We start from the raw sequence: 23,343 nt of genomic DNA, 5'->3' as shown, positions 1-23,343 counted from the left end.
TGTTGCAGTTTTTCTGGTGATCATATGGTGTTTTGGGGACCTAAAAACATGATGTTTTGAAGATGTTCCATAGCCTAATTGTTAATTAATGATACGTCTTTACTTGGAACTTGGCTGTTAGAGATCTACTCAAACACACATGGGTTCAATGAAAGTATTATTTTTTCACCCTGCTGAGTTGATTTATGTATCTCAAATCTACATTTGCTGCATCACTACTGTGATCTTATAGTGTTGAAGTTACACCACCAGCTACTGCTGTGGTATGCACAATGCAACCTTTCCAACCATTTCTGCAGATCTATTTGCACAAGGATCATCTTCAAAATGTTGTAGGTCTTAGTAAACATGGTAACTCGTACTGCATAACCACAGCAGGTGACAAATAATAGAGGGGATAGAGATTCCCCTTTACATAATATAGGATTCTCAAAAACAAAGCTGATTTGTTCCACTTTATAATGAGCATCAAATTAAATCAAGAATGCATTGGAAGTACAGGTATATGATTATGACAGGGCAGAGACATGTGACTGATCATAGCATCTATTAGAGACGTTTCTTGAGTGTTTAGATCTGAAGCTGAAACTAATGAGATGTTCTTTCGTTGGTGCTTGATTCGCTTTTTGCTTTGTGTCATACTATGAAAAATGTTATTCTATATTCTATATATAATTTGGTGCAGTACAGAGAGCAAAAAGTAAGGTAAAATGGTTAAAAGTATGGCATGGTTTTATGATTATCAAAGTACGTATTGTTATGTACAAAATTTTATTAATCAGCGCAAATGGTTGGAAAATACTTAAATGCTGCTAAATAATACTCCTTTAGAAGGATATTTAAATATTTTTGGCAGATTGATGAATTGAACTTTTTTTTTTTTTACATTTTATTTGCTCATCATTTCAACCAGAGTGATCTGTCCGCATACCGCCTCTCCTCTTCAATTTTCTCTTTCACATATTGAAAATAAAATGGCTGCATACTAAAGATAAATAGTATTTTGTCCATCAAACATCGCATTATCGTATTAGTCTATAGCTGGTGAGCCATCTGGGGCTCTGAAAGCCCTTGTTTTGTTCCCCGTTGGCATTCTGAGATAGTTGGTGGTAGTTTTGACAGATATTATTATGTATTTTCAGTCATATTAGTACTTTGTTTGTCAGTGATGGATGTTTATCATAAGTCAGCCTGATCCTGTTTTTTGTACATCAAAAAATGACAACTAAAGTGTTAGTCAGAAATGTCACTTTTAGTTATCAGATTATGTGCAAAGGGTTGGACAGCCCAGTCTAGTCAAGAATTAATTTTAGTTTGGTATTATACTCACATAGCAGGAACTTTATTAAAAAAAATTTTAACTGCAGATGAATGTTAAATGCATTTTTTATAGACAGTCATTTTATCACATAATTTCATTAATATTGATGAAAAAAGAAAAAGAAAAAAAAAGAAAAAAAAATTGACTGATTAGGTTTTGTAGTTTCAAATGAACTTAGTTGACTCCATATTCTGCTGTAGGTTCATTGTGTGAGTACAATGTATGAGTACCACACAAAATAGTACTCTTACTGACTACTGCAGTCGCAGCATCTAAATTTCCAGACAGGATCTGAGGAATCGTAGCCCATTCCTCATAGAAAAGGCCTCAAGTAGCATAATATTCCTGTGTTTATGACTGTATCACCGCTTCAAATCCCAATTTCCAAGGGAATCCATCTGCCCCTCAACACCCTACACGTTCACAGTGCCTGAGGTAATAAAGCAGATCAGTTTATGACTGAGCCATGCTACGGACATCAGTGCTGTAATGCTTTATTCTTGTCAGGGGGTTGAATAATCTTGAGACAGCAGTTGACTATGAGAAAAACATTATTAAAAATTCTACTGCTGCTTGAAATAAACTTCCAACTAACCTGAAACATCAATTTCACATAGTACGTACTTCGTCAGTGCAGTTTTCAAGTCAACATCCAATATGGCAAATAACCCTGACACCCACCAACGCACACAAAAAATACACCAGCATGTAGCAAACCCTTCCATTTATAGATGTAGAGGCTACCCACTGCTAAATACTCACTGGTTAGGTGTTTTAGTGGCAGTGTTGTGACCGAATGCATTTGAATATTCCTTCTCTTCCCTTTCTATATAAAAAATATGAAACACCTTCTTCAGAGCTTGACATTGTTCTTACACATACTATTTTTGAGTAACTGCTGGCATTCTTATAGCATTGGAATATTGCATGGAAAATATGCAGCTGAGGTCATTGTGTAACAGAAAGACAGTGTGGTTATATCTGCTAAGATGAGTCTGCAATTGCTCGAAGACTGAATTATGCATTGGCTGGGAAACATACATATATATATATATATATATATATTTCTATGTGTGTGTCTGCCGAGAGACACCTGAGACATTAAGACTCAAAGAAGTAGAGCCCCATCTGTCCTCATGATACCCCATGCTCTAGGCTATAGATAAAAGAAGATGTTGATACAGTGAGGTGTAGCTATAGGACCAGACTGCAGAATGGAGGGATTCAGGGGTACAGAGTTCACAATGAAGTGAAAGCACACAAAAGGCTTTCAAACAAGCAAACACAGGGATATAAAAAGAGAGAAGAAAGGCAGGAAGAAGAAAAGACCAGAGTGTTCTGAATATCAGGTTAGAAGCTTGTGTGATGTTGCAGCGATGTGATGGCTTTGATGCTGGCAAACAATTTCTGCTGGTCATCAACTCCTAGAGATGTTGAATTGTTACATAAAAAAGGTCCGTAGTTGACACAGTAAAACCAAATTATGACAATTTGTGCTTGTTTAGCTATTCTATTACAGAGAGAATAACAACATATGTGGAACTTCCAGCAGAAGAAAACTGAGCCACGGGGGAAAGAAGCATTCAAACAAGTATTTCCAGTGCTATCACTGGGCCAGCACATCCTTGTGTAATAGTTCCAGACCATAAAACCATCACAATCCACATATTCAGCTCTTTTTCCAAAAAGACTGGGAGATCTCAGTGGGATCTTTCTGTGCCGGTGACAGAAAAATGGCTACAAAAATAGTAACAAAAGTGGATTCAATGAAGAGCAGTAGTTACTTTAGAGACTTGTGCAGGGTGGACTTGTTCTGCTCCAGATTGTCCAACGATAGCTTTGATGTCAGAAATGGTACATCTGTCAAAATTAACTAATCCCAGTGTATATATAATATAAGTGCAAGTCTGAGGTAAGTGTACTTTTTTGAGCATTCAGCTTATGTATACAGCTTCATTTCATCTCATTGGAAAATATTGTACTTATTACTGTCTGACACATCAGTTGATAATTCCTGCCCAAATTCTTGTCACGGTGAAAAGGTAATTGCATATGTGTTGGTTTGGAATATTAAGTTATGAAATGTTTTTATGTGGTGAGAGAATTAAAATGCTTCCATACAAAGCTGATTAAAAGACTGTTTTGGTGAGTTGATGAAACATTTTAGGGTTGCATAGTTGTCACAGGACATCCTAAAATACAGTCCAGGTTGGCACAGTGGTATGCTGCTTCCCCAACAACAAGCCATGGGTTACGAGTGACCTGAAGAAACTCTTAAATAAGAAGAAGAGGGCTTTCAGGTCGGGTGACCAAGGGGAATTGAAAAGAGTGCAGCACAAGGTCCGAGACAAACTGAGGGAGTGTAAGGAGACCTACAGGAGGAAGCTGGAGGCCAAACTCCAACAGAACAACATGAGGAACGTGTGGTCGGGAATGAAGAAGATCACAGGGTGCTCAGGGGGACAACGACAACCATCAGGCGGTCTCTCCACCCCTGTTGGTGGGCAGTCCTGGGCATCACCCCACCCCCCACCCCCACCACCGCCTCCTTCATGGAACCAGCACCCTCATGGAACCAACACCAATACCCCCCCACCAGCACCCCCCACACACACACAAATGTCAGCGACTACGGGCCAGGTCAGGAGACAGCTGGAGAGACTTCACCAGACGAAGGCAGCCAGACCTGATGGTATTAGCCCCAGGATCCTGAAGACCTGTGCCCCCCAACTGTCTCCAGTCATCACGCACCTCTACAACCTGAGCCTGAGCCAGGAGAGAGTCCCGGTGTTGTGGAAGACATCATGCTTGGTCCCTGTCCCTAAGAAGTTTGCCCCATCGGAGTTGAACGACTACGGACCAGTTGCCCTCACGTGTCACCTGATGAAGGCGCTGGAGAGGCTGGTCTTGACCAGCTTGAGGCCTCAGGTGAAGGAGTTGCTAGACCTCCTATAGTTTGCGTATTGGCACCAATTGGGAGTTGATGATGCCGTCATCTACCTCCTGCAGAGAGCCCATTTGCATCTGGATGGTGGGGGAAGCACTGTGAGAATCACCTTCTTTGATTTCTCCAGTGCTTTTAACACCATTCAGCCAAGGCTGCTGGGTGAGAAGCTGCGGGGGATGGGTGTCGACACCTCCACCATCTCCTGGATCGGTGACTACCTGACAGATAGGCCACAGATTGTCTGTCTGGGCAGTGTTCTGTCTGATGCGGTGGTTAGTGATACAGGAGCCCCTCAGGGGACTGTGCTGTCCCCCTTCCTCTTCACACTGTACACAAACGACTTCCAGTACAACTCCAAGTCATGCCACCTACAAAAGTTCTCGGATGACTCGGCAGTTGTTGGGTGTATAAGCGAGGGGAGGGAGGGGGAGTACAGGGCTGTGGTGGATGACTTTGTGGAGTGGGCTGGAGCCAATCACCTGAGGCTGAATGTTGGCAAAAGCAGAGAGATGATGATCAATTTCAGGAGGAAGGGGAACACGCCACAACCAATCTACATCCTAGGAGAGGCTGTAGAGGAGGTGGAGGACTATAAGTACCTGGATGTCAAGATCTCTAACATATGGATTGGAATTCTAATGTCGATGCTGTCTACGAGAAGGGGATGAGCAGACTCTATTTCTTGAGGAAACCTGAGATCTTTCAACGTATGCAGAAAGATGTTGGAGATCTTCTACCAGTCTGTTATGGCCAGGGCACTTTTCTTTTCCGTGGTCTGCTGGGGGAGCAGCATCAGAGCCAGCGATACCAACAGACTTAATAAGCTAATAAAGAAGGCTGGCTCTGTGATTGGCTGTAGTCTGGACACTGTGGAGGCCATGGTGGAGAGGAGGACTCTTAACGAAATTTTATCCATCATGGATAACCCCACTCACCCTCTCCACCACACACTGGACAGACAGCGGAGCTCGTTCTCCAATAGACTATTACAGCTCCGCTGTCGAACAGAAAGGTACAGGAAGTCATTCCTGCCACAAATTGCGCTGTACAACAGCTCTGAAATATCAGAGTCCCACCAACAGTCTGATGTTTTGGTATGGATACAGAGTTCATTCATTTTCATGTACCGCCGCTGTATCCGCCGTAGTGGGTCACGGGGAGCTGGAGCCTATCCCAGCCGGCATAGGGCGTGAGGCGGGGGACACTCCGGGCACGACGCCAGTGCACCGCGGAGCCACACACAAAGACATACAAACAAGCACACACACACTCACTCACTCCTACAGGCAATTTGGGACCGGCCAATCAACCTGAAGCGCATGCTTTTGGTGGTGGGAGGAAGCCGGAGAACCCGGAGAGAACCCATGCGGACTCGGGGAGAGCATGTGAACTCCACACAGAGCGGGACTCGAACCCGGGGCCGCCGTGTTGTGAGGCGACAGCGCTAACCACTGTGCCACCCTGCGACAACACTTATTTATCTATGACTAAAAGCCTACCATGCTTGGGTAGTGTTGTCAGTATTATTATTATTATTATTATTATTATTATTATTATTATTATTATTACTATTATTATTAGTGTCAATATTGTTAATTTTTTCTGTTAATATCAGTATTATTATTATTATTATTAATATTATTATTTTTCCCTGTCTTCTTTTTCCTCAATGCACATTTGCTGTATATTTTCTATAATAATTCTGCTCTGCTACTGTCCAAATTTTCCAGTTTGGGATAAATACAGTCTGTCTGTCTGTCTGTCTGTCTGTCTGTCTGTCTGTCTGTCTGTCTGTCTGTCTGTCTGTCTGTCTGTCTGTCTGTCTGTCTGTCTGTCTGTCTCTGTCTGTCTGTCTCTGTCTGTCTGTCTGTCTGTCTGTCTGTCTGTCTGTCTGTCTGTCTGTCTGTCTGTCTATCTAAAGAAATGTACAACTAGATGGCTTAATACTTTCTACTCTGTAATTCCAGCAAAGGACCTGGATGCTTCTTCCACCATTCGGCAAACCTTCTTCTTTTCCTTTCGGCTTTTCCCTTCAGGGGTCACCACAGCGAATCAATTGCCTCCATCTAGCCCTGTCCTTTGCATCCTCTTCTCTCACACCAACTACCTTCATGTCCTCCCTCATTACATCCATAAACCTCCTCTTTGGTCTTCCTCTAGGCCTCCTGCCTGGCAGTTCAAAACTCAGCATCCTTCTACCAATATATTCACTATCTGTCCTCTGGACATGTCCAAACCATCTCAGTCTGGCCTCTTTGACTTTATCTCCAAAACCTCTAACATGTGCTGTCCCTCTGATGTACTCATTCCTGATCCTATCCTTCCTGGTCACTCCCAAAGAGAACCTCAGCATCTTCATCTCTGCTACCTCCAGCTCTGTCTCCTGTCTCTAGACCAAAGGACATCGCTGGTCTCACCACAGTTTTGTACACCTTTCCTTTCATTTTAGCTGAAACTCTTCTATCACACATCACACCTGACACTTTCCTCCACCCGTTCCATCCTGCCTGGACACGCTTCTTCACCTCTTTTCCACACTCTCCATTGCTGTGGACTGTTGACCCTAAGTACTTAAAATCCTCCACCTTCTTGATCTCTTCTCCCTGTAATCTCACTCTTCCACTTGGGTCCCTGTCATTCACACACATGTACTCTGTCTTACTGCGGCTAACCTTCATTCCTCTTCTTTCCAGGACAAGCCTCCACCTCTCTAGCTTCTCCTCCACCTGTTCCCTGCTCTCACTACAGATCACAATGTCAACTGCAAACATCATAGTCCATGGAGATTCCTGTCTAACCTCGTCTGTCAGCCTGTCCATCACCATAGCGAACAAGAAGGGGCTCAGAGCTGACCCCTGATGCAGTCCTACCTCCACCTTGAACTCCTCTGTCACACCTCAGCACACCTCACCACTGTCGTACAGTCCTCATACATGTCCTGCACCGCTATAACATACTTCTCTGCCACTCCAGACTTCATCATACAATACCACAATTCCTCTCTGGGCACCCTGTCATAAGCTTTCTCCAGATCTACAAAAACACAATGCAGCTCCGTTTGACCTTCTCTGTACTTCTCTATCAACATCCTCAAAGCAAATACTGCATCTGTAGTACTCTTTTTTGGCATGAAACCATACTGCTGCTCACAAATCCTCACTTCTGCCCTTAGTCTAGCTTCCACTACTCTCTCCCATAACTTCATTGTATGGCTCATCAGCTTTATTCCTCTGTAGTTGCCACAACTCTGCACATGTCCCTTGTTCTTAAAAATGGGCACCAGCACACTTCTCCTCCATTCCTCAGGCATCTTCTCACTATCTAAGATCCTATTGAACAACCCAGTCAGAAACTCTACTGCCACCTCTCCTAGACACTTATATACCTCTACAGGTATATCATCAGGATCGACTGCCTTTCCACTTTTCATCCACTTTAGTGCCCTCCTCACTTCATCCTGACTAATCTTTGCTACTTCCTGGTCCACAACAGTCACCTCTTCTAGTCTTTGTTCTCTCTCATTTTCCACGTTCATCAACTCTTCAAGTACTCTTTCCATCTTCCTATCACACTACTGGCACCTGTCAATAGACTTCCGTCCCTACCCTTAATCACCCTAACCTGCTGCACGTCCTTCCCATCTCTATCTCTCTGTCTTGCCAACCGGTATAGATCAGTCTGTCCCTCCTTACTGTCCAACCTAGCATACAAGTCATCATAAGCCCCTTGTTTGGCCTTTGCTACCTCTAGCTTCACCTTACGTTGCATCTCCCTGTACTCCTGTCTACTCTCCTCAGTCCTCTCAGTGTCCCACTTCCTCTTAGCTAACCTCTTTCTCTGTATACACTCCTGTACCTCCTCATTCCACCACCAAGTCTCCTTATGTACTTTCCTTCCAGATGACACACCAAGTACTCTCCTACCTGTCTCCCTGATCACATTAGCTGTAGTTGTCCAGTCATCTGGAAGCACCTCCTTGCCACCCAGAGCCTGTCTTAACTCCTTCCTGAAAGTCATGCAACACTCTTCCTTTTTTAGCTTCCACCATTTCGTCTTCTGCTCTGCCTTTGCCCTCTTGATCTTCCTCACCACCAGAGTCATCCTACACACCACCATCCTATGCTGTTTGGTTACACTCTCACCTACCACTACTTTGCAGTCATTGATCTCCTTCAGGTTACACCGTCTACACAAGATGTAGTCTACCTGTGTGCTCCTACCACCACTCTTATAGATCACCCTATGTTCCTGCCTCTTCTGGAAGAAAGTATTCACTACAGTCATTTCCATCCTTTTTGCAAAGTCAACTACCATCTGTCCTTCTGCATTCCTCTCCTGGATACCAAACCTACCCATCACTTCCTCATCACCTCTGTTACCTGCACCAACATGTCCATTGAAGTCTGCACCAATGACAACTCTCTCACTTCTAGGCATGCTCTGCATCACTTCATCAAAGTCCAGCCAGAATTTCTCCTTCTCCTACAGCTCACATCCTACCTGTGGAGCATACCCGCTAACAACATTGAACATCACACTTTCTATTTCTAGCTTCAGACTCATCACTCCTTTTACCTCCAACACATTCCTAACAAACTCCTCAAACTTCCTAACAAACCTTGAAAGACCAATAAAAGTTGCATTTTGAATTCTCCTTCTTTCTTTTTTTTCATCATTTTTGTTTGACTCTAGTAAGTTCCTTCAACTGGGATTTGAACCTCTCACAGATAAACACTTTTTTCGTTCACTGGTATTGACAGCTTTTCAGTTCTGCTGACTTTTTTGTACAATGTTTAGTGTCTATAATTTGTCTTTATCTAAATCTCTTTCTCTTTTTTTTATATAGACCTCTATCTTTACCTGTAGTCAGTGAAAATAGTAAAATATAATAAATGTGTCACAGCTGTAGCATGTAGCCCGGCAAACTAACTTTAAGTGCTGCTGATGAAGCAGCATAAGCAGATGGATGGTGCATCTTAACCTTGTGCTTTGTGCTCAGGTCACGGTCACATCAGTTTCATATGTAGACACACAAACACAAGCTACCCACACACACACAAACACACATTGCTTCAACTGGTCCCTGACTCCCTTATGTCTTTAAAAGAAAGTGTGGACTGATTAAAGTCAGAACTTTATGGGGAAATGTGAAAAATATGACTAAATAAATAAATAAAGTAAGAGTGTGTTGCCCCTCTCGGCACTAGCCGTTTATATGATAATCAGCTCTGCTCTAATTTGCATTTAATTCTATTTGAAAAAATGACTTTCTAAAAAAAAGGGGGGGAAGGGAAAAAGGGGAAGTTGTAAATATACAAATTATGTATGAGAAGATGTTCTGTTAGAGAAAAAGGAAACAACTTTTGTTATCATTTACCCTATACTGTACTTTACCTTTGTTTATGTTGGGTTTTTTTTTCTTTAGAGCCACCCAATGCATGGTAAGAATAGGTACCCTCCACTGTGTGTTGCTTAATTTATTGCTGCTAAAAATGAAAAATAACTGGGTTTTGACCCCAGAATTGTTGTGGTGCCACCAGCTTGACCTAAGCTACTCATCTTTCAGTGACACCAAACCTGACAACAGCAAGCATTCATTTGAAGTGTCAGATCGTTAGAACTGGATCTTATTTTTCAGCAGCTAATGTGACCTTCTGTTTTTCATTTTAATGAAAATCAGCCAGGGCTTAAAATGAGAATCTGATACACAAATTGCAATTAGATCTCTGAGCTTTGAGAATCAGTGTTACAACTTTAATCAATTTTCAAATAAGAATGACTTTACTGTAGCGGTGTACTCCGCCAGTCAGTGAAGTAGCATCTTACAGCCACATCTGTCAGCTTGATGTAATGTACGTAGTGAAGAATTTAAATAATTAATTTAATTTAATAAAAGGATAAGGTGTTTGGGTTGAGAAACACATTCTCTTCTCTTTGAGGCTTTCTCACGTGGCGCAAAGTCAATCACCTGAAGCTCAGTGGCACTAAAACCAATGACCTTGTGAGAAACAGATGTTTCAAACATAGATATTGTGGTAAGTTAACTGTGAATTGGCCAAAAATACATTTGCAGACTATTAAGATGTCACACTTTGTTCATTTTTTCCTGTTAAACACATTTAGAATTTTTGAATGCATTTTCTGGTAAAGGACAACATTCCGGTCAGCCTCACCTTTGACCACTGAACTGTCATTGGGTCACTGTTGAGTCAGATTAGATGTTGGGATGTGGATGTAAATTGTGAAGATATTCCCTCAAGGTCTTCTTGAGGTAACACATTAATGAGAATGGGATGGAAAGATCTGAAAACATTGTGTCTCTGGCCACAAATGTCACCAGAGGGGAAGCATGACAATTTTTCACATTTCCACATTTTCATATGTGAGACAATTGTTTACTCTCCACAGTCCTGAGTGGGATAAAGTAAAATTTCTTTTAGTTTCATTGACTGAGATGGATGACATTTCACAGAAGTTCAAGACTTGTGGATGTACTCTCTCCTTGTACTGTTCTCTGAGATCAAACTGTCTGCCTCTCTGGATCCCTGCAGAACGCTGCACCAGATTTTCTCTACAGTAAAACAAAAAGCTGTGGCTATTAGAAAGCAGTCAGCTGAGAGCTGACAGGGTGGCCAGGGTAAGGTGGTTGGGAGGGATGATTGATCACAAAGTACAGTTGACAATTCTCTCTCTTAATGGAATATCTCGTACAAACTGATTAACATAACTTTGCACTTGTGAGGACACCCAATCTTTTTTGCAATCACTACAAAACCAATTTTATTATAACCTTAAAATTGAATTGAAATGGAAGTAATTCTGTATTAAGTGTAATTCTGAGCAGTAAGGAGAGTCAAAAAAGTGAGCACCATCAAAAAATGACTAAAAGAAAGAAATCACAAAATAAATACATGCTTTCCCAAAAATATACACAAGCCTCCACACACAGACACAAAATTCATAGGCTGCCCTTCCCTTTCAGAAGTGACTCCTCTTGCCGTCTGCTGGTGTGGAATAATTTTGTTCATCTGAGTGCTTCTCCAGAAAATCACCCATTGCTCAGGCTGGCCACAGAAGGGACAAAAAGGGAAGGAATACGATAGCGAGGTGCAGCAGAATGAGGTTATAATGTGAGACATTTTTCATCATCACTTTTTGTACAATACACAAAGACTTATTCCACATTATGTGTTGCATTATGTGTTCCTGCCCAGTTTAAAAGAAATCCATTAGGAACAAGAGGTCAAGACAAGACAGGGAAAGTTCCACTGTTAGAAAAGTGAAAATGAAATGAATGGCTGCTGCATGAGGGAAGTGGATATAACAGTCTGTAGAGCCATTGATTTTCTATTGAAACCAATCATATTCCAAAGTAAGGAGCTATGGTGTACAGGAAAATGCACAGACAGATTAGAAACACAGATTGTTCTAACTTGCTCTCAGTTACTGCAACTTGTACAGACAGCTCTGTTTGTCTCTTTAAAGAGTGGGTGTAACGCTTTTATGACCAGCTTTTCTCATTCTTCCAGCCTTGTTGTCATCACCACAGGTGTCTGAGACAAGGGAAGAAGGTGCAAAGCAGAATTGGAATTTGGAGAACTGTGTGGCTTTTTACGGCTGATGGCTACCGCAGAGCCATTGAATTTGATTTTGCCAAACCCGCCTCGAACAAAGATACACAAACACAGCAACTCAGGAACTCAGCTTGAATTTAGCATCTTTCTTCTGGATTCATCAGCATTTTTGCATAGCCTTGCTCTTTTTCCTTCCAATATACTTCTTCCTAAATTGCACTATATTATGAGAGTACACTGGAGAATGATTTCTATCTTCTATTACTATTGTCCAATAAAAGTGTTATTTTCTGCACATTTCGCTTCCACAATTAGCTGGACGCCTCACAGTCGTACACAGACAACTGGAATATCACTGCAGGTTCAAAGAGATGTGCTTGCTCAGCTGTCACCCCTTAGTTTCAGAGTAATTTCCCCCCCTAAAACATCATGGAGTAATGGATTAAAACTACTAATATGCATACCTATTAACACATGTTGTCACTCAGGCAGTCTCTTATCTCGAACCACTGAACACTCAGGCTGCGATGATGGCATCAGCCACACAGGCTTCACCGCTGGGACTGCTAAGATTAAAGATATTTATAGAGAGAATTTCATACCTCCATTTTAGCTGCTAGCGCAGTGTCCGCTGTTATATCTCACATACATACACACAACTGCTGCCTTGTGCCACTGGGAAAACACACGCATTAAAGTAACCCCTGTCACAACTATTACCATGAGAGGAATTGAAATGATACATATCCTTTTATAGTTAGTGATTTTCATTGGTTTGTGGATGTTGCTGTTACACATGATTCAAAGTTACTACCTCACTTGGGCCTGAGGATGCATTTTACCAGGAGCATGGACACGTCCTTTCTATAAGGTATCTGCAGGAAACAGCAATCAATCCACAAGCTGATGTTTTATACTTACTACACAGCACATTAGACTGATTCAGCTGTTTAATTTTTTTTTAATTTTTTTAATTTTAATTTTATATACTGGTTTGATCCCCGAAGGGAAATTAAGAAAGCACACTCTAGCTACTGATTACAAACGCATGCATACATATTTGTGAGTACAGGCCCCTGTATCACACACACACACAAAGGGGCCTGTAGGCATGCAGGGGAGGTAGAGTGGCAGGCAGCTCCTTCTTGGTGCGCCTCAAATGAGCAATTTGTAAAGGGGACGGCACCTTGCTCAAGGGTGCCTCGGCAGTGCTCCGGAGATGAGCTGACACCTCCCACTGTTAGCTCACCTCCGGGTATTTTTGGGGGGGCGGGAGCGGGAATCGAACCGCCGATCTTAAATCATAGGACGACCCGCTCTACCGCCCGCTTTACCACTGAGCCACTGCCGCCCCCTTAAATCTTTCCAAGACGAAAATGTTTCACACATCTGAGTGTCAGATATTTTTGAATTGCCTTCATTTTAACAGATCTTTCACCTATTTCACTGTCCCAAACCACTAACTGCAAGTAAATACTGGAAAATTCAGTAAAACATATCAAAGCACAACATAACATGGATAAGTGCATTGATCCCACATTTGTCTTATTTTCCTACATGTATTTGTACTTATATTTTAGAAATTGATGAAAAGCAGGAGTGGCGTTTAGCTTCATTTTCAGTGGAGTATAAATCATTTTGGAAAATTTACTGTTGAAGCCTTTCAAATGAAGGACACTTAGTCTTGTTTCAATACCAGTGAATTATTGATGAGCTAATTTCAAGTGTGAAATATAGCTTTGTGTGTCACCTCTATGATTAATTTAAGAGTTCTGGTGATTCACCTGCTTCAGCATCTCTTTTGAAGCTACACACTGTGAAGTCATTACCAGCACGCTGACCTGACCTATTTGTACTTCAGCCTGTGTTATATCATCATCAACATTTTTCTTTCCAATCAATCAATTCCAGTTTATTCTAAAGCTGCTAGGTAGTAACACATATCAACTTTCTCAATGAGCGAACAGTGACCAACCTCTGCCATCTAATTCGGTTTGGAGTAGGTTCACTTTGCTGTCCAGAACATTTTAATGGCTTTAAATTTAGAAACAAAAATTAACGAAGCCATGAGAACACGAGGACATGAGTTTTTTTGCAAAGCTGCAGGTATCATTAAATAAATAAACTCTTTCAGTAACTCATTGCTTGCTGTTATAATCACTTAGAATTGGGTGCCATTTGCTGTGAAGATAGGAGGTGAAGCACCTCCTGACTCATAATAGTAAGCAGGCATTATATCTTCATTATTCAGCTTAGAAACAAGCTATTTCTTGAATGTATTCAACAGACCAGGTATAATTAAACACAGAATAGTAGTTTGATTTGAACGGTAAGCATTGATAATAATTTTGGGAAAGAGCTGAGCTTCACTTTTGCAAGCCAGAGGGACATACAGTATAATTTGGTTCTTCAGGGCAACTGGTAGGTCAAAGTAAAGCCACTGGCTTTGAGACTCACTCCTACATGTGGGAGGAATTGACTGAGGCTGTAAGAAACGGATGGTAAAAAAAAGAAAAAACAATGAAAGAGTGAAGAGGGCTGGTACAATCACATGCCTAGATTGGAAGCACAGAGTGGGCAACCAGGGGGTAACTGGTACCTTGCCGAAAGAGAAGGTGTAATCATAGCTCTATTGTAATGAACAGCTGGCCTAAAGGGCTGTGAGAAGCAGGGGGCCAAAGCCTAAGCGCTGCTCCTGCAAATCATCATGTCATTCTGGCAATATAACAGCAGAACATTGTTCCAAAAGTCATGGGTTTGAATTCACTGTATAGAACAAAAAAGTTGAATTAGAGTGGCAATGAGTGACAATTCTTTTACTTAGTATATCTCCTGGAGGCTGGGCAGAGTGCTGCTGGAGTTCGGTTTGTTGGCAAATCCATCTTATGTCAGTATTTCGTAGGCATGGTGAATTGTATCATTATTAAAACCGCTGTCCAGACAAACTTTGGTCTGATGTAACATTAAGTGTTATTATAAATATAATTTCTAAAGAATCCAATGAATTTATTGAAAATTAATCTATCAAGTCCATACTTAACAAATTAATGTAATGAACTGGCTGTGATGAAACCGTCTTTTTTTTAGATACTTTTTCCCATTCTTCCATTCTTGTATATTACACATACAGGCCAGAGTACACACACACATGCACACACACACGCACAACACAGACATGCACACACACATACAGGGCCTGTAGCGCTGCAACAATGGAGAGAGGGTAGAGTGATGGGCAGCCCGCGGCGGCACCCTGGGAGCAGTTTTTTGGGTTTTGATGCCTTACTGAAGGACAAGTCAGGAGTGCTCAGGAGGTGATTCTTTACACTGTAAAAAATTGAAGCAATATAGCATGAATTGTAGATGATGGAGACCAATCTACAGTTCCTCAGAGAGGAGTAGTGCAGAGAAAAGATTATTGTTGCATTTTTACCAAGAAACAGTTTGAGTACCTTTGCGAGATGTTCATATTTTCTTTTTATCCAAAACATTCTTGCCGATAATGAACATTCTTTTTCAGAAAAAATAAGCAAATGCAAAATAATCCTGTTTTTCATCGCTATGGCTTAATGGTGCTATAACCCTCACCCTGTACTTACTTCTCCATTACACACAAGTTGTTTTTCTGGTGATTTGCATATTTTTTGGGGAACAAATCATCCACTAATTTGGGGCTTTTATGTGGTGCACCTGAAGAGCATAATTTGCCTGTTACATTGATTTTGAGTGAAACTGGCTTAAGCTCTTCCATCGCTAGATTGATGTAAACATGACTTAAACAGAGTTGCTGTTGGACAGACCTCTGTTGCTCACTGTGGCTATTCCCCCAAGGACTCCCTGGAGGTGGCAAAGGTGACATTTCGGCACTTTGAATCCATTACACTTACAGCTCTCACCCTCAATGGATTTCAGGCTCTGTGAACTGCCAAGGTCTTGAGAGAAGCTGGGCCATGTACTCCTGAGGTGTGGCTGACTTTTGTCACGTAGAACCTGTTGCTGTTGCCTCCAGACAGAAAGCACACACCGACATACTACGGCGTAGGAGCACAGGATTTTCTTTGTTTGTACAGCTGAATTCATTAGCAGTGTATGAGCTGGAACATAAACAGTGCCGTGATTCACTAGTTTCATGGTCACTGCATGCATCTTGATTATCATGTTTAATATTTCAAATGTGTTGTTATTTGAATTCCATTCCATACAACATACAGCACATTTCTGTTCTGTATACATGGATGTGGATGAAATCACTTAATATAGGTCACCATTGGTGTATGGGAAAAATAGCAAAAAATAATTATGATGTCAGGGCGGCTGCGCAGTGGTTAGCGCTGCCGCCTCACAACACGGTGGACCCGGGTTCGAGTCCCGCGGAGTTCGCATGCTCTCCCCGTGTCTGCGTGGGTTCTCACTGGGTTCTCCGGCTTCCTCCCACCTCCAAAAGCATGCGCTTGCAGGTTGATTGGCCATTCCAAATTGCCCGTAGGAAAGAGTGTGTGTGTGCATGGTTGTATGTCTTTGTGTGTGGCTCCGCGGTGCACTGGCGTGTCCCCTTGCCTCGCGCCCTATGCCGCCGAGATAGACTCCGGCTCCCCGTGGTAATCTGAAGATAACTGATTGAATTATGATGTCGCAACCAGCTCTTTGTGCTCCTATTACAGTCCCAGCCACGGTTCAACAAAAATGTTGATATTTACATATCAAGATATACAAAGTCATGGTCAAACCAGTCCGTTCAGCAGATTGGTGCACTACAGCATGGTGCAAAGTGTTGGTAGATGTTAATAGATGTGCTTTCTTTGGCTGGTGTCACATTAACAGAAGCAACATTTAGAAATCACCCTTTTTTTCCTGGTTTAACAAGTTTTTTTCTTCTGTTTAATCAGAAGAAATATTTCTTCTTCTTGTCTCACTGCCCATCTATCAGTTTGTCTAGATGCAGTTATGTCATAGTTGGTTCTCATAGGATCTCACAAGCCTTTTGTAAATGTTTAGGGTGATTAATTACACTGCCCAGGAGGCTTCAGCAAAAGGAAATAAGAGAACTCATGAGCACAAATATAAAAGTGTGCCAAAACGAATGCACATTTCAGGCAGTCTGTTACAGGAAATATCATCTATATATCAAGTGTCAGGACTGAGTAATGAGTACACGTAAAACCAACAGGCAGGAATTCCAGCTACTGCATAGGTATTCTTTGTGCTCCTGTAGTGTCATGCATTCTTCCATGTTTTCAGTAATGATCAAATTAAACCGGGATTGTAAAAAACAAAAATCAATGACCTTTGAAAACCAAAGGTCTAAACCTTGGGAAATTAGTTAAAATGAGACTTTGCATTTCAGAGTTAATGCAGTAATGGGTTAAATGTAAATGATAGAAAATTGATTCAAATTAGATTTACAAGCCAATGAGAGATCAGGATTATCAGTATGCTGTCCCTATCTCTCTGCATACCCCATGCTGCGTCTCTCCTCCTCATCTCCCTTCACAGCTCGTAGATCTCAGATGGAGAAGGGGGTAATTCCTACAGTGCACTTCAGATAAGACGCAGCAGGGAACTATCTTCATCCCTTTCAGACAGTCTCACCACTTAAAAGCCTCTTTCCCATAGGTCTAGCCCTCTTTTATTTAAAAGCTGCAAATGACTGTCAAGTTACATATGCAGGAAGTCATTGCTAACCAATTGATTTTTGCACATGAGGGAATATGCAGTGACATATACTGCTCTTCTGAGGATATGCTGCAGTGTATAGTCAGTGGGTATTTGCAGGTCCTTGGTAGTCATCACTTACATTATGAACAGGTAATTTATGTTCTATATAAATATAATATAATATAAAAACATGGACTTATTAGCATTTGTGCCCTGTCATCCATATTGACTTTTAACTGGCATCACATCACATCCAATCAATGTCCTGATGGCAAGACTGTGGAAGTGTAAAAGGCTAAGCAGGAGAATAAATGTCGGGCTCTTTATTCAAGATGAATTAAGAGTGGAGAGAGTACAAGATGGGTTCTCGTGCTCGCTGTAGATGCAGAGAAATTAATCACAATCACAAGGAAGTTGTTTAATTAGGTTGTTATATAATTTTTGTCATGGTATTAAAATGCACTACACATTATACAAACAGAGGATTCAGATCTGAAATGCCTTGCAGAGATGATAAAGTGAGTTTAAACGAGGTGAACAGAGGAGCGAGGTGCACAAGGTGAACAAGGTGAATGATTGACATCCACTCTGCGACATTCACCTGCTATTTGATACATACTGCTGAGAACTGATCATCTTTGATTTTCGCAAAGCTTTGATCAACTGTTCATGGTTTTGAGTGTGCTGTTATGTACGGAACCTTGTGGTAATTGCCACTGGGTGTTGTTGAATGGGTCATTGTTCCACAGGCTGCTGTGTGGAAAGATAGAAACCAGAATGCTCTGGGGGAGGAACAGAACATGTCATGTCAGACACGTCTCACACATTTAGATCCCATTCACAGATATGCTTCCTTTTTTCTTTTTTTTTTCAAAATGAAGGCTACAAACATGCACACACCCACACACCCACACATTTAATTCACAACAGTTAAACAAAAACAAATTAGCTAGAGTTGTATCAACTTAATGTGCATCTGTGCTCCAGTGTCATGTTGCAGGCTGTGGGGGAACCTCTGACAGGTGTTTCCAGTTCTCTTATAAGCAGGCAGCTTGGCAAGCATAATACATTTATCAGAGTAATGCAGCTTAGATGCTTATTGAAATGCAGTTATTGTCGTGGGGGAGTGGATTAGTCAGTCTGTTCCTTCGCTCAGACGTACTAATCCACCATCATTCCATCGTATCGATGAACTCCTGAGCTTCAGGGGAGGGCAGAATCCGGGAAACTGACCAACTCACTAAAGAGTTGAGAACAACAAATACATTAAAGAATTTGGTGGTCTATTGATTTCAAACTCCAAACCTCTGTCTATCAATAATATTACACAGTCTTGTTATTTCCTCACAAAATTCCTTGATTTAACCAAAGCGTTGACACCAAAAACATACTGTGTGCAGAGACTGACTAATAGATCCATTCACACAAGGTATTATGGTGTATATGCACACACAACCCAGCATGTAACATTTATTAGTTTGCTAGTGTGTGTGTATGTGTAAGTCTCATGGAGTTGGGGGGGTGGCTAAGATGCGTTTACAATTAATGGGGTGTTCTTTAGAGACTCGCTGCTCTGCTGTACCAGGGGACACTCTTCATACAGCCAGCTCTTTCCTCTAGCTGTGGGCAATGACTGTCACAAACACCACTGTGGGAGAGTGCAGCTTCTGCCTGATATTGCTGGCTGTGTGAGAGCATTTATGACAAATATTGTCTGACAAAAGGAAGTCGTCTAACATTGAAGTTGCACTATTGTGAAGGTAAAATCAGTTTTATCTGAGGACGAAACAAAGTGAAGCAGACAAAACAGATTAATGTTGGCTTCTGTTTGAAACGGCACAATTTTCTTCTGTGTGTCTGGTTTAAACTCTACTGCCGACCGGGTATGGTCATTCTTGTGGGACTGTCTCTGTAGCTAGGATGTAACGGCAAAAATTCTGTTCAAAATTAAAATTTAGGTCATTATTTATTCTCATCCTCTTATCTGTTGAGGTTCAAGGGGAAATCGTAGGGCCTCGCCACGCACTGAGATAACGCCACAGCTTCATCTCAGTTGTTTTTGAAACTTTTGATGTGATTGGGACAGTATTTTTCAAGCGGTAAATGAAGTATTTAATCTTGTAGGATGCTCTAAGGGTTTGTAGTTCAAATGTTGTTAGTTATCTATTGTTGCTCTTCCTGATATTATACAAACAGGAGGAGCAGACAGTCAGGGTAGATTCAGTACAATATTTGATAATTAATAAGTAAAGAAAATAACTTTACTATAAAGATATTTATACCTAATATATTTAACCTTTATTTGTTGTCTCTTTTTTCATATGCAGTAATGCTCTTGCCTTTTGTTAATTATTGTCTTTATTTTTCTAGCCTGACCAAAAATAACTAGTTATGTGCAGTCATGGTTTTGTGTAGCTGCAGGGGAAAAATATTCAAATTTCATGTTGCAACTAGGACATTGTGTTTCAAAAAGTATGACTAAATTAAATTGTCCTCTGTGGCTGTGTAGCTTGTTAGATAAGGCTCCTGTGTAAACCACATGACAGACAGAAGTGCAGTCTCTATTTCAACAGTACAGATTAATACTCCTGTACAGTTCTGTATGACAGTAGTCATGGAAATGGTTGCTCAACCATCTAAATCAATGCATGCTCTCGAGTCAAGCGTGCCTGCCAATGCCAATAAAAATGTATGTGTGTGTGTGTGTGTGTGTGTGTGTGTGTGTGTGTGTGTGTGTGTGTGTGTGTGTGTGTGTGTCTTTCAGAACACACTGGTGGGCAGGTCGGTGTTCATGGTGAATGCCACAGATCCAGACCAGGGAACAGGAGGCAGCGTTCTCTTCTCCTTCCAGCCTCCTTCACCGTTCTTCTCCATTGATGGAGCCAGAGGCACTGTGACAGTCATCAGAGCCCTGGACTTCGAGACAACCTCAGCTTACCAGCTCACTGTTAACGCCACGGTCAGAACATGCATGTTCTTTTTTGTTTTGCGTGAGCCCAAATTCAGATTAATGCATGTGCTGATCTTGAACTGATTTTTCTACTTTTTGTTAGGATCAAGACAAATTAAGACCTCTCTCCCGACTTGCTAACTTGGCTATCAGCATCACGGATGTCCAGGACATGGACCCAGTTTTCACCAATCTGCCCTACAGTACCAACATAGAGGAGGACGTTCTCCTGGTCAGTACCATACTAACAACCAACATCACACTTGTACCAAAATATTTCAACTTTTATGTGACACCCTGCAACTGGAACACTTTTTCTCTCCTATCCATCTCTGGTGCCGACACACAGCTCCTCCTGCTCACGTCCACCGTCTTCTTTGATTATTCAGGAAGTGTTTGCAGCAGGTGCATGGGAAATTAGCTTAAAAAGAGAGGCCTAAGTTATTATCAAGACAGGATGTCTCCCTTTTCATTCTCTGAGCCCCATCTAAGAATCCATATACACCCAAACTCAGCCTCAGGCTCCTGCATGCATGGTTGCAGGTGTTGGAGAGTGTAATTACCGTGGGAGATTTACAGTCCTACTTCAGCAATGTGAGGCCTCCAGCAAAGGTCACGAGGGCTGGAGGATTTATCTCACCATGGATCCTCCAGTGTGTGGAGTCTGTGTATTGTGTGAACCTCTAAACAATGGAGTCTCAACATGACCTTACCTTTGCCTTTATTATAAGTAGGTTTGTAACACACTGAATGTCTGTTTCCCGCAACACAGATATGTTCACTCCCTGGACTCAGCCCACTAAACTCGTCTCCCAGGTGGCTAATGGTCCAGCTACTGATGTTCCCCCTCGTAGTGGGGGAATTACACACAGGGGCACAATACTGTCCGTCCTTATTTCAGCTCCTGCTCTCTTTCTCATTCAGGTCCGATCTGTCTCTCCTAAAATCTTTCCCCCGACTCACCCCCCCCACACACACACACACAGCCACCTGCGCATCTCTCGTCCCTAGCCTGCATGAGCCATCGTAGAAATGTCAAGTGCTGCATTTGCATGCATATTAACGGGGCGTGACGGAGTCGACGCCCAGTGTCTCCCCGACTCTCTGATTCATCAACTGTCACCATGAAGGTCACAACAGGAGGATGACTGGTGGAGCTGAAGAGAGGCAGAAAGAGGAAGAGAATGGTGGTCTGAGCTGAAGGGTTGACCGGAGTGGTTAGTTGACACAGTAGAATGTGAAAAAAAAAAATTAGTATGAAGTACAAAGTTGACATTAGTGAGTGGATTTTTAGGTGTCTCACAGCAGATGAACAGTTTAATGCCTCAGTTATAATAGACTGGAAGGTTGTAAATCCTGCCTCTAGCATTAGGGGGCAATGTATAATCCTATTACAGTATTTTCCGCACTATAAGGCACACCTAAAAGCCTATAATTTTCTCATAATCCTGTAGTGCGCTTTATAATCCGATGCGCCTTGTATATGGATTAATATTAATATTAGTATTGGTTAAAAACAAGATCGCTGAAAAAAAGCTGGCAGTCATGCTGCACTATGTCACCAGGGGCACCCTCAGACAGTATTCAGGCCGTACTATGCCCCCTAACAACGGTAGTCAAGGTGCCGCCGAAGTACCGACTCTCACTCCTGCTGTTTGACGGCAGAGCAGCCTGCTGAGAAGAACACCGGTGACCGGCTACGACAACGTAGCAAATTCATTCAATTCAATTCAACATTCGGAATTTTCAACAATTCTATTAATAAAGTTTGACTGACTGATCTAAGGCCCCGTCCACACGATGACGGATTTTTTGAAAACGCATTTTTTCTGTTGCGTTTACGCCTTCCGTTCACACGACAACGCAGATATCCGGGATGAAAATGCAACTTTTTAAAAATGCTGGCCGATGTGGATTTTTTTCAAAACGGCGGGTCTGCGTTGTCATGTGGACGGCCTATCCGCGACTTTTTAAAAACGCTGACGTCTTGCCTGCGACGAAAACTGCTGCGACATCATATTTATGGGCCCGTGTGTTGTGACAACAAAACACGAAGGATTCCTATTGGATAAAATTTGACTCAATACTGCCACCACATGGCACTTTGGCATGCTTATAGCCGTCTTCAAAAACCCACTGCTGCGTTTGTGGACGGAGATTTTTTTAAAAATGCTCTCGTGTGGACTCGAATCGTTTTCGATGCGTTTTTAAAAAGTTCCGTTTTTAAAAAAATCCGTCATCATGTGGACAGGGCCTCAGTATTTCCCAACTACTGTGGTGCCGGAAATAACCCACTTTAAAGTTAATTGGTCTAAAAAAGGCTATTGCCGAGTGTCAGTACTGGATTCTAGTGACGATCAATTCTATGCGGAAACACACGGAGAAACTGGCATAAAGGTGAATGAACGACCCTCAAAGCTGAACTTCCAGCCTTTTCTGAAATATTAAGAGACAACGGTACCTGGCGTGCTGCACTGATTTGCAAATGTAGTTGATAGCTCTGGGGGGGAGGCGGAGGGGTGCATTCAGGCTTGTGTATTCCGTCTGCAGCGACGTGCAGTGAGATTCACAGCGGTGAGACACTGACGTTAAAGTCAGTTCTATGAGTAAAACAGCGTCGCATTTGCCAATAAATTAGGAGCCTGACATTAAAAACTGGTTAAAAATTGTTTAGACAGCAAATAGCTGCACCTCACCTCCGAATGGACTACCGATCGATCGAAACAATATTTAATAAACGAAGACGAACGTCGCTGCTTCAAAGTTCAGATCAGGAAATAATCCGCCCTGTTCGAACTGACTGCACTCGTAGTGAATTTAACCTGTTTTAATGTCAGGTTTTTTAATATGCGGGTTGACTTCTTTTTAGATTGCAAAGTGATCAAGCGATCAGGTT

General features: G+C 42.0%; 1 protein-coding gene across 1 annotated transcript in view; it reads left to right on the top strand.

Moving 5' to 3' along the window:
- Positions 1–23,343, top strand: part of cdh23 (cadherin-related 23) — a 208,418-nt gene that overhangs the window by 59,326 nt on the left and 125,749 nt on the right. Inside the window, exons 6-7 of the mRNA XM_068326936.1 lie at positions 20,262–20,456; positions 20,551–20,679. Coding sequence (XP_068183037.1) covers positions 20,262–20,456; positions 20,551–20,679 — 324 coding nt within the window. The remainder of the gene's footprint in view (positions 1–20,261; positions 20,457–20,550; positions 20,680–23,343) is intronic.

Source organism: Antennarius striatus, chromosome 11, assembly GCF_040054535.1.
Source record: "Antennarius striatus isolate MH-2024 chromosome 11, ASM4005453v1, whole genome shotgun sequence".
In the NCBI taxonomy this organism is placed as follows: domain Eukaryota; kingdom Metazoa; phylum Chordata; class Actinopteri; order Lophiiformes; family Antennariidae; genus Antennarius; species Antennarius striatus.
Note: the sequence above shows the minus strand (reverse complement) of the source record. Positions and strands in the feature narration are given on the sequence as shown.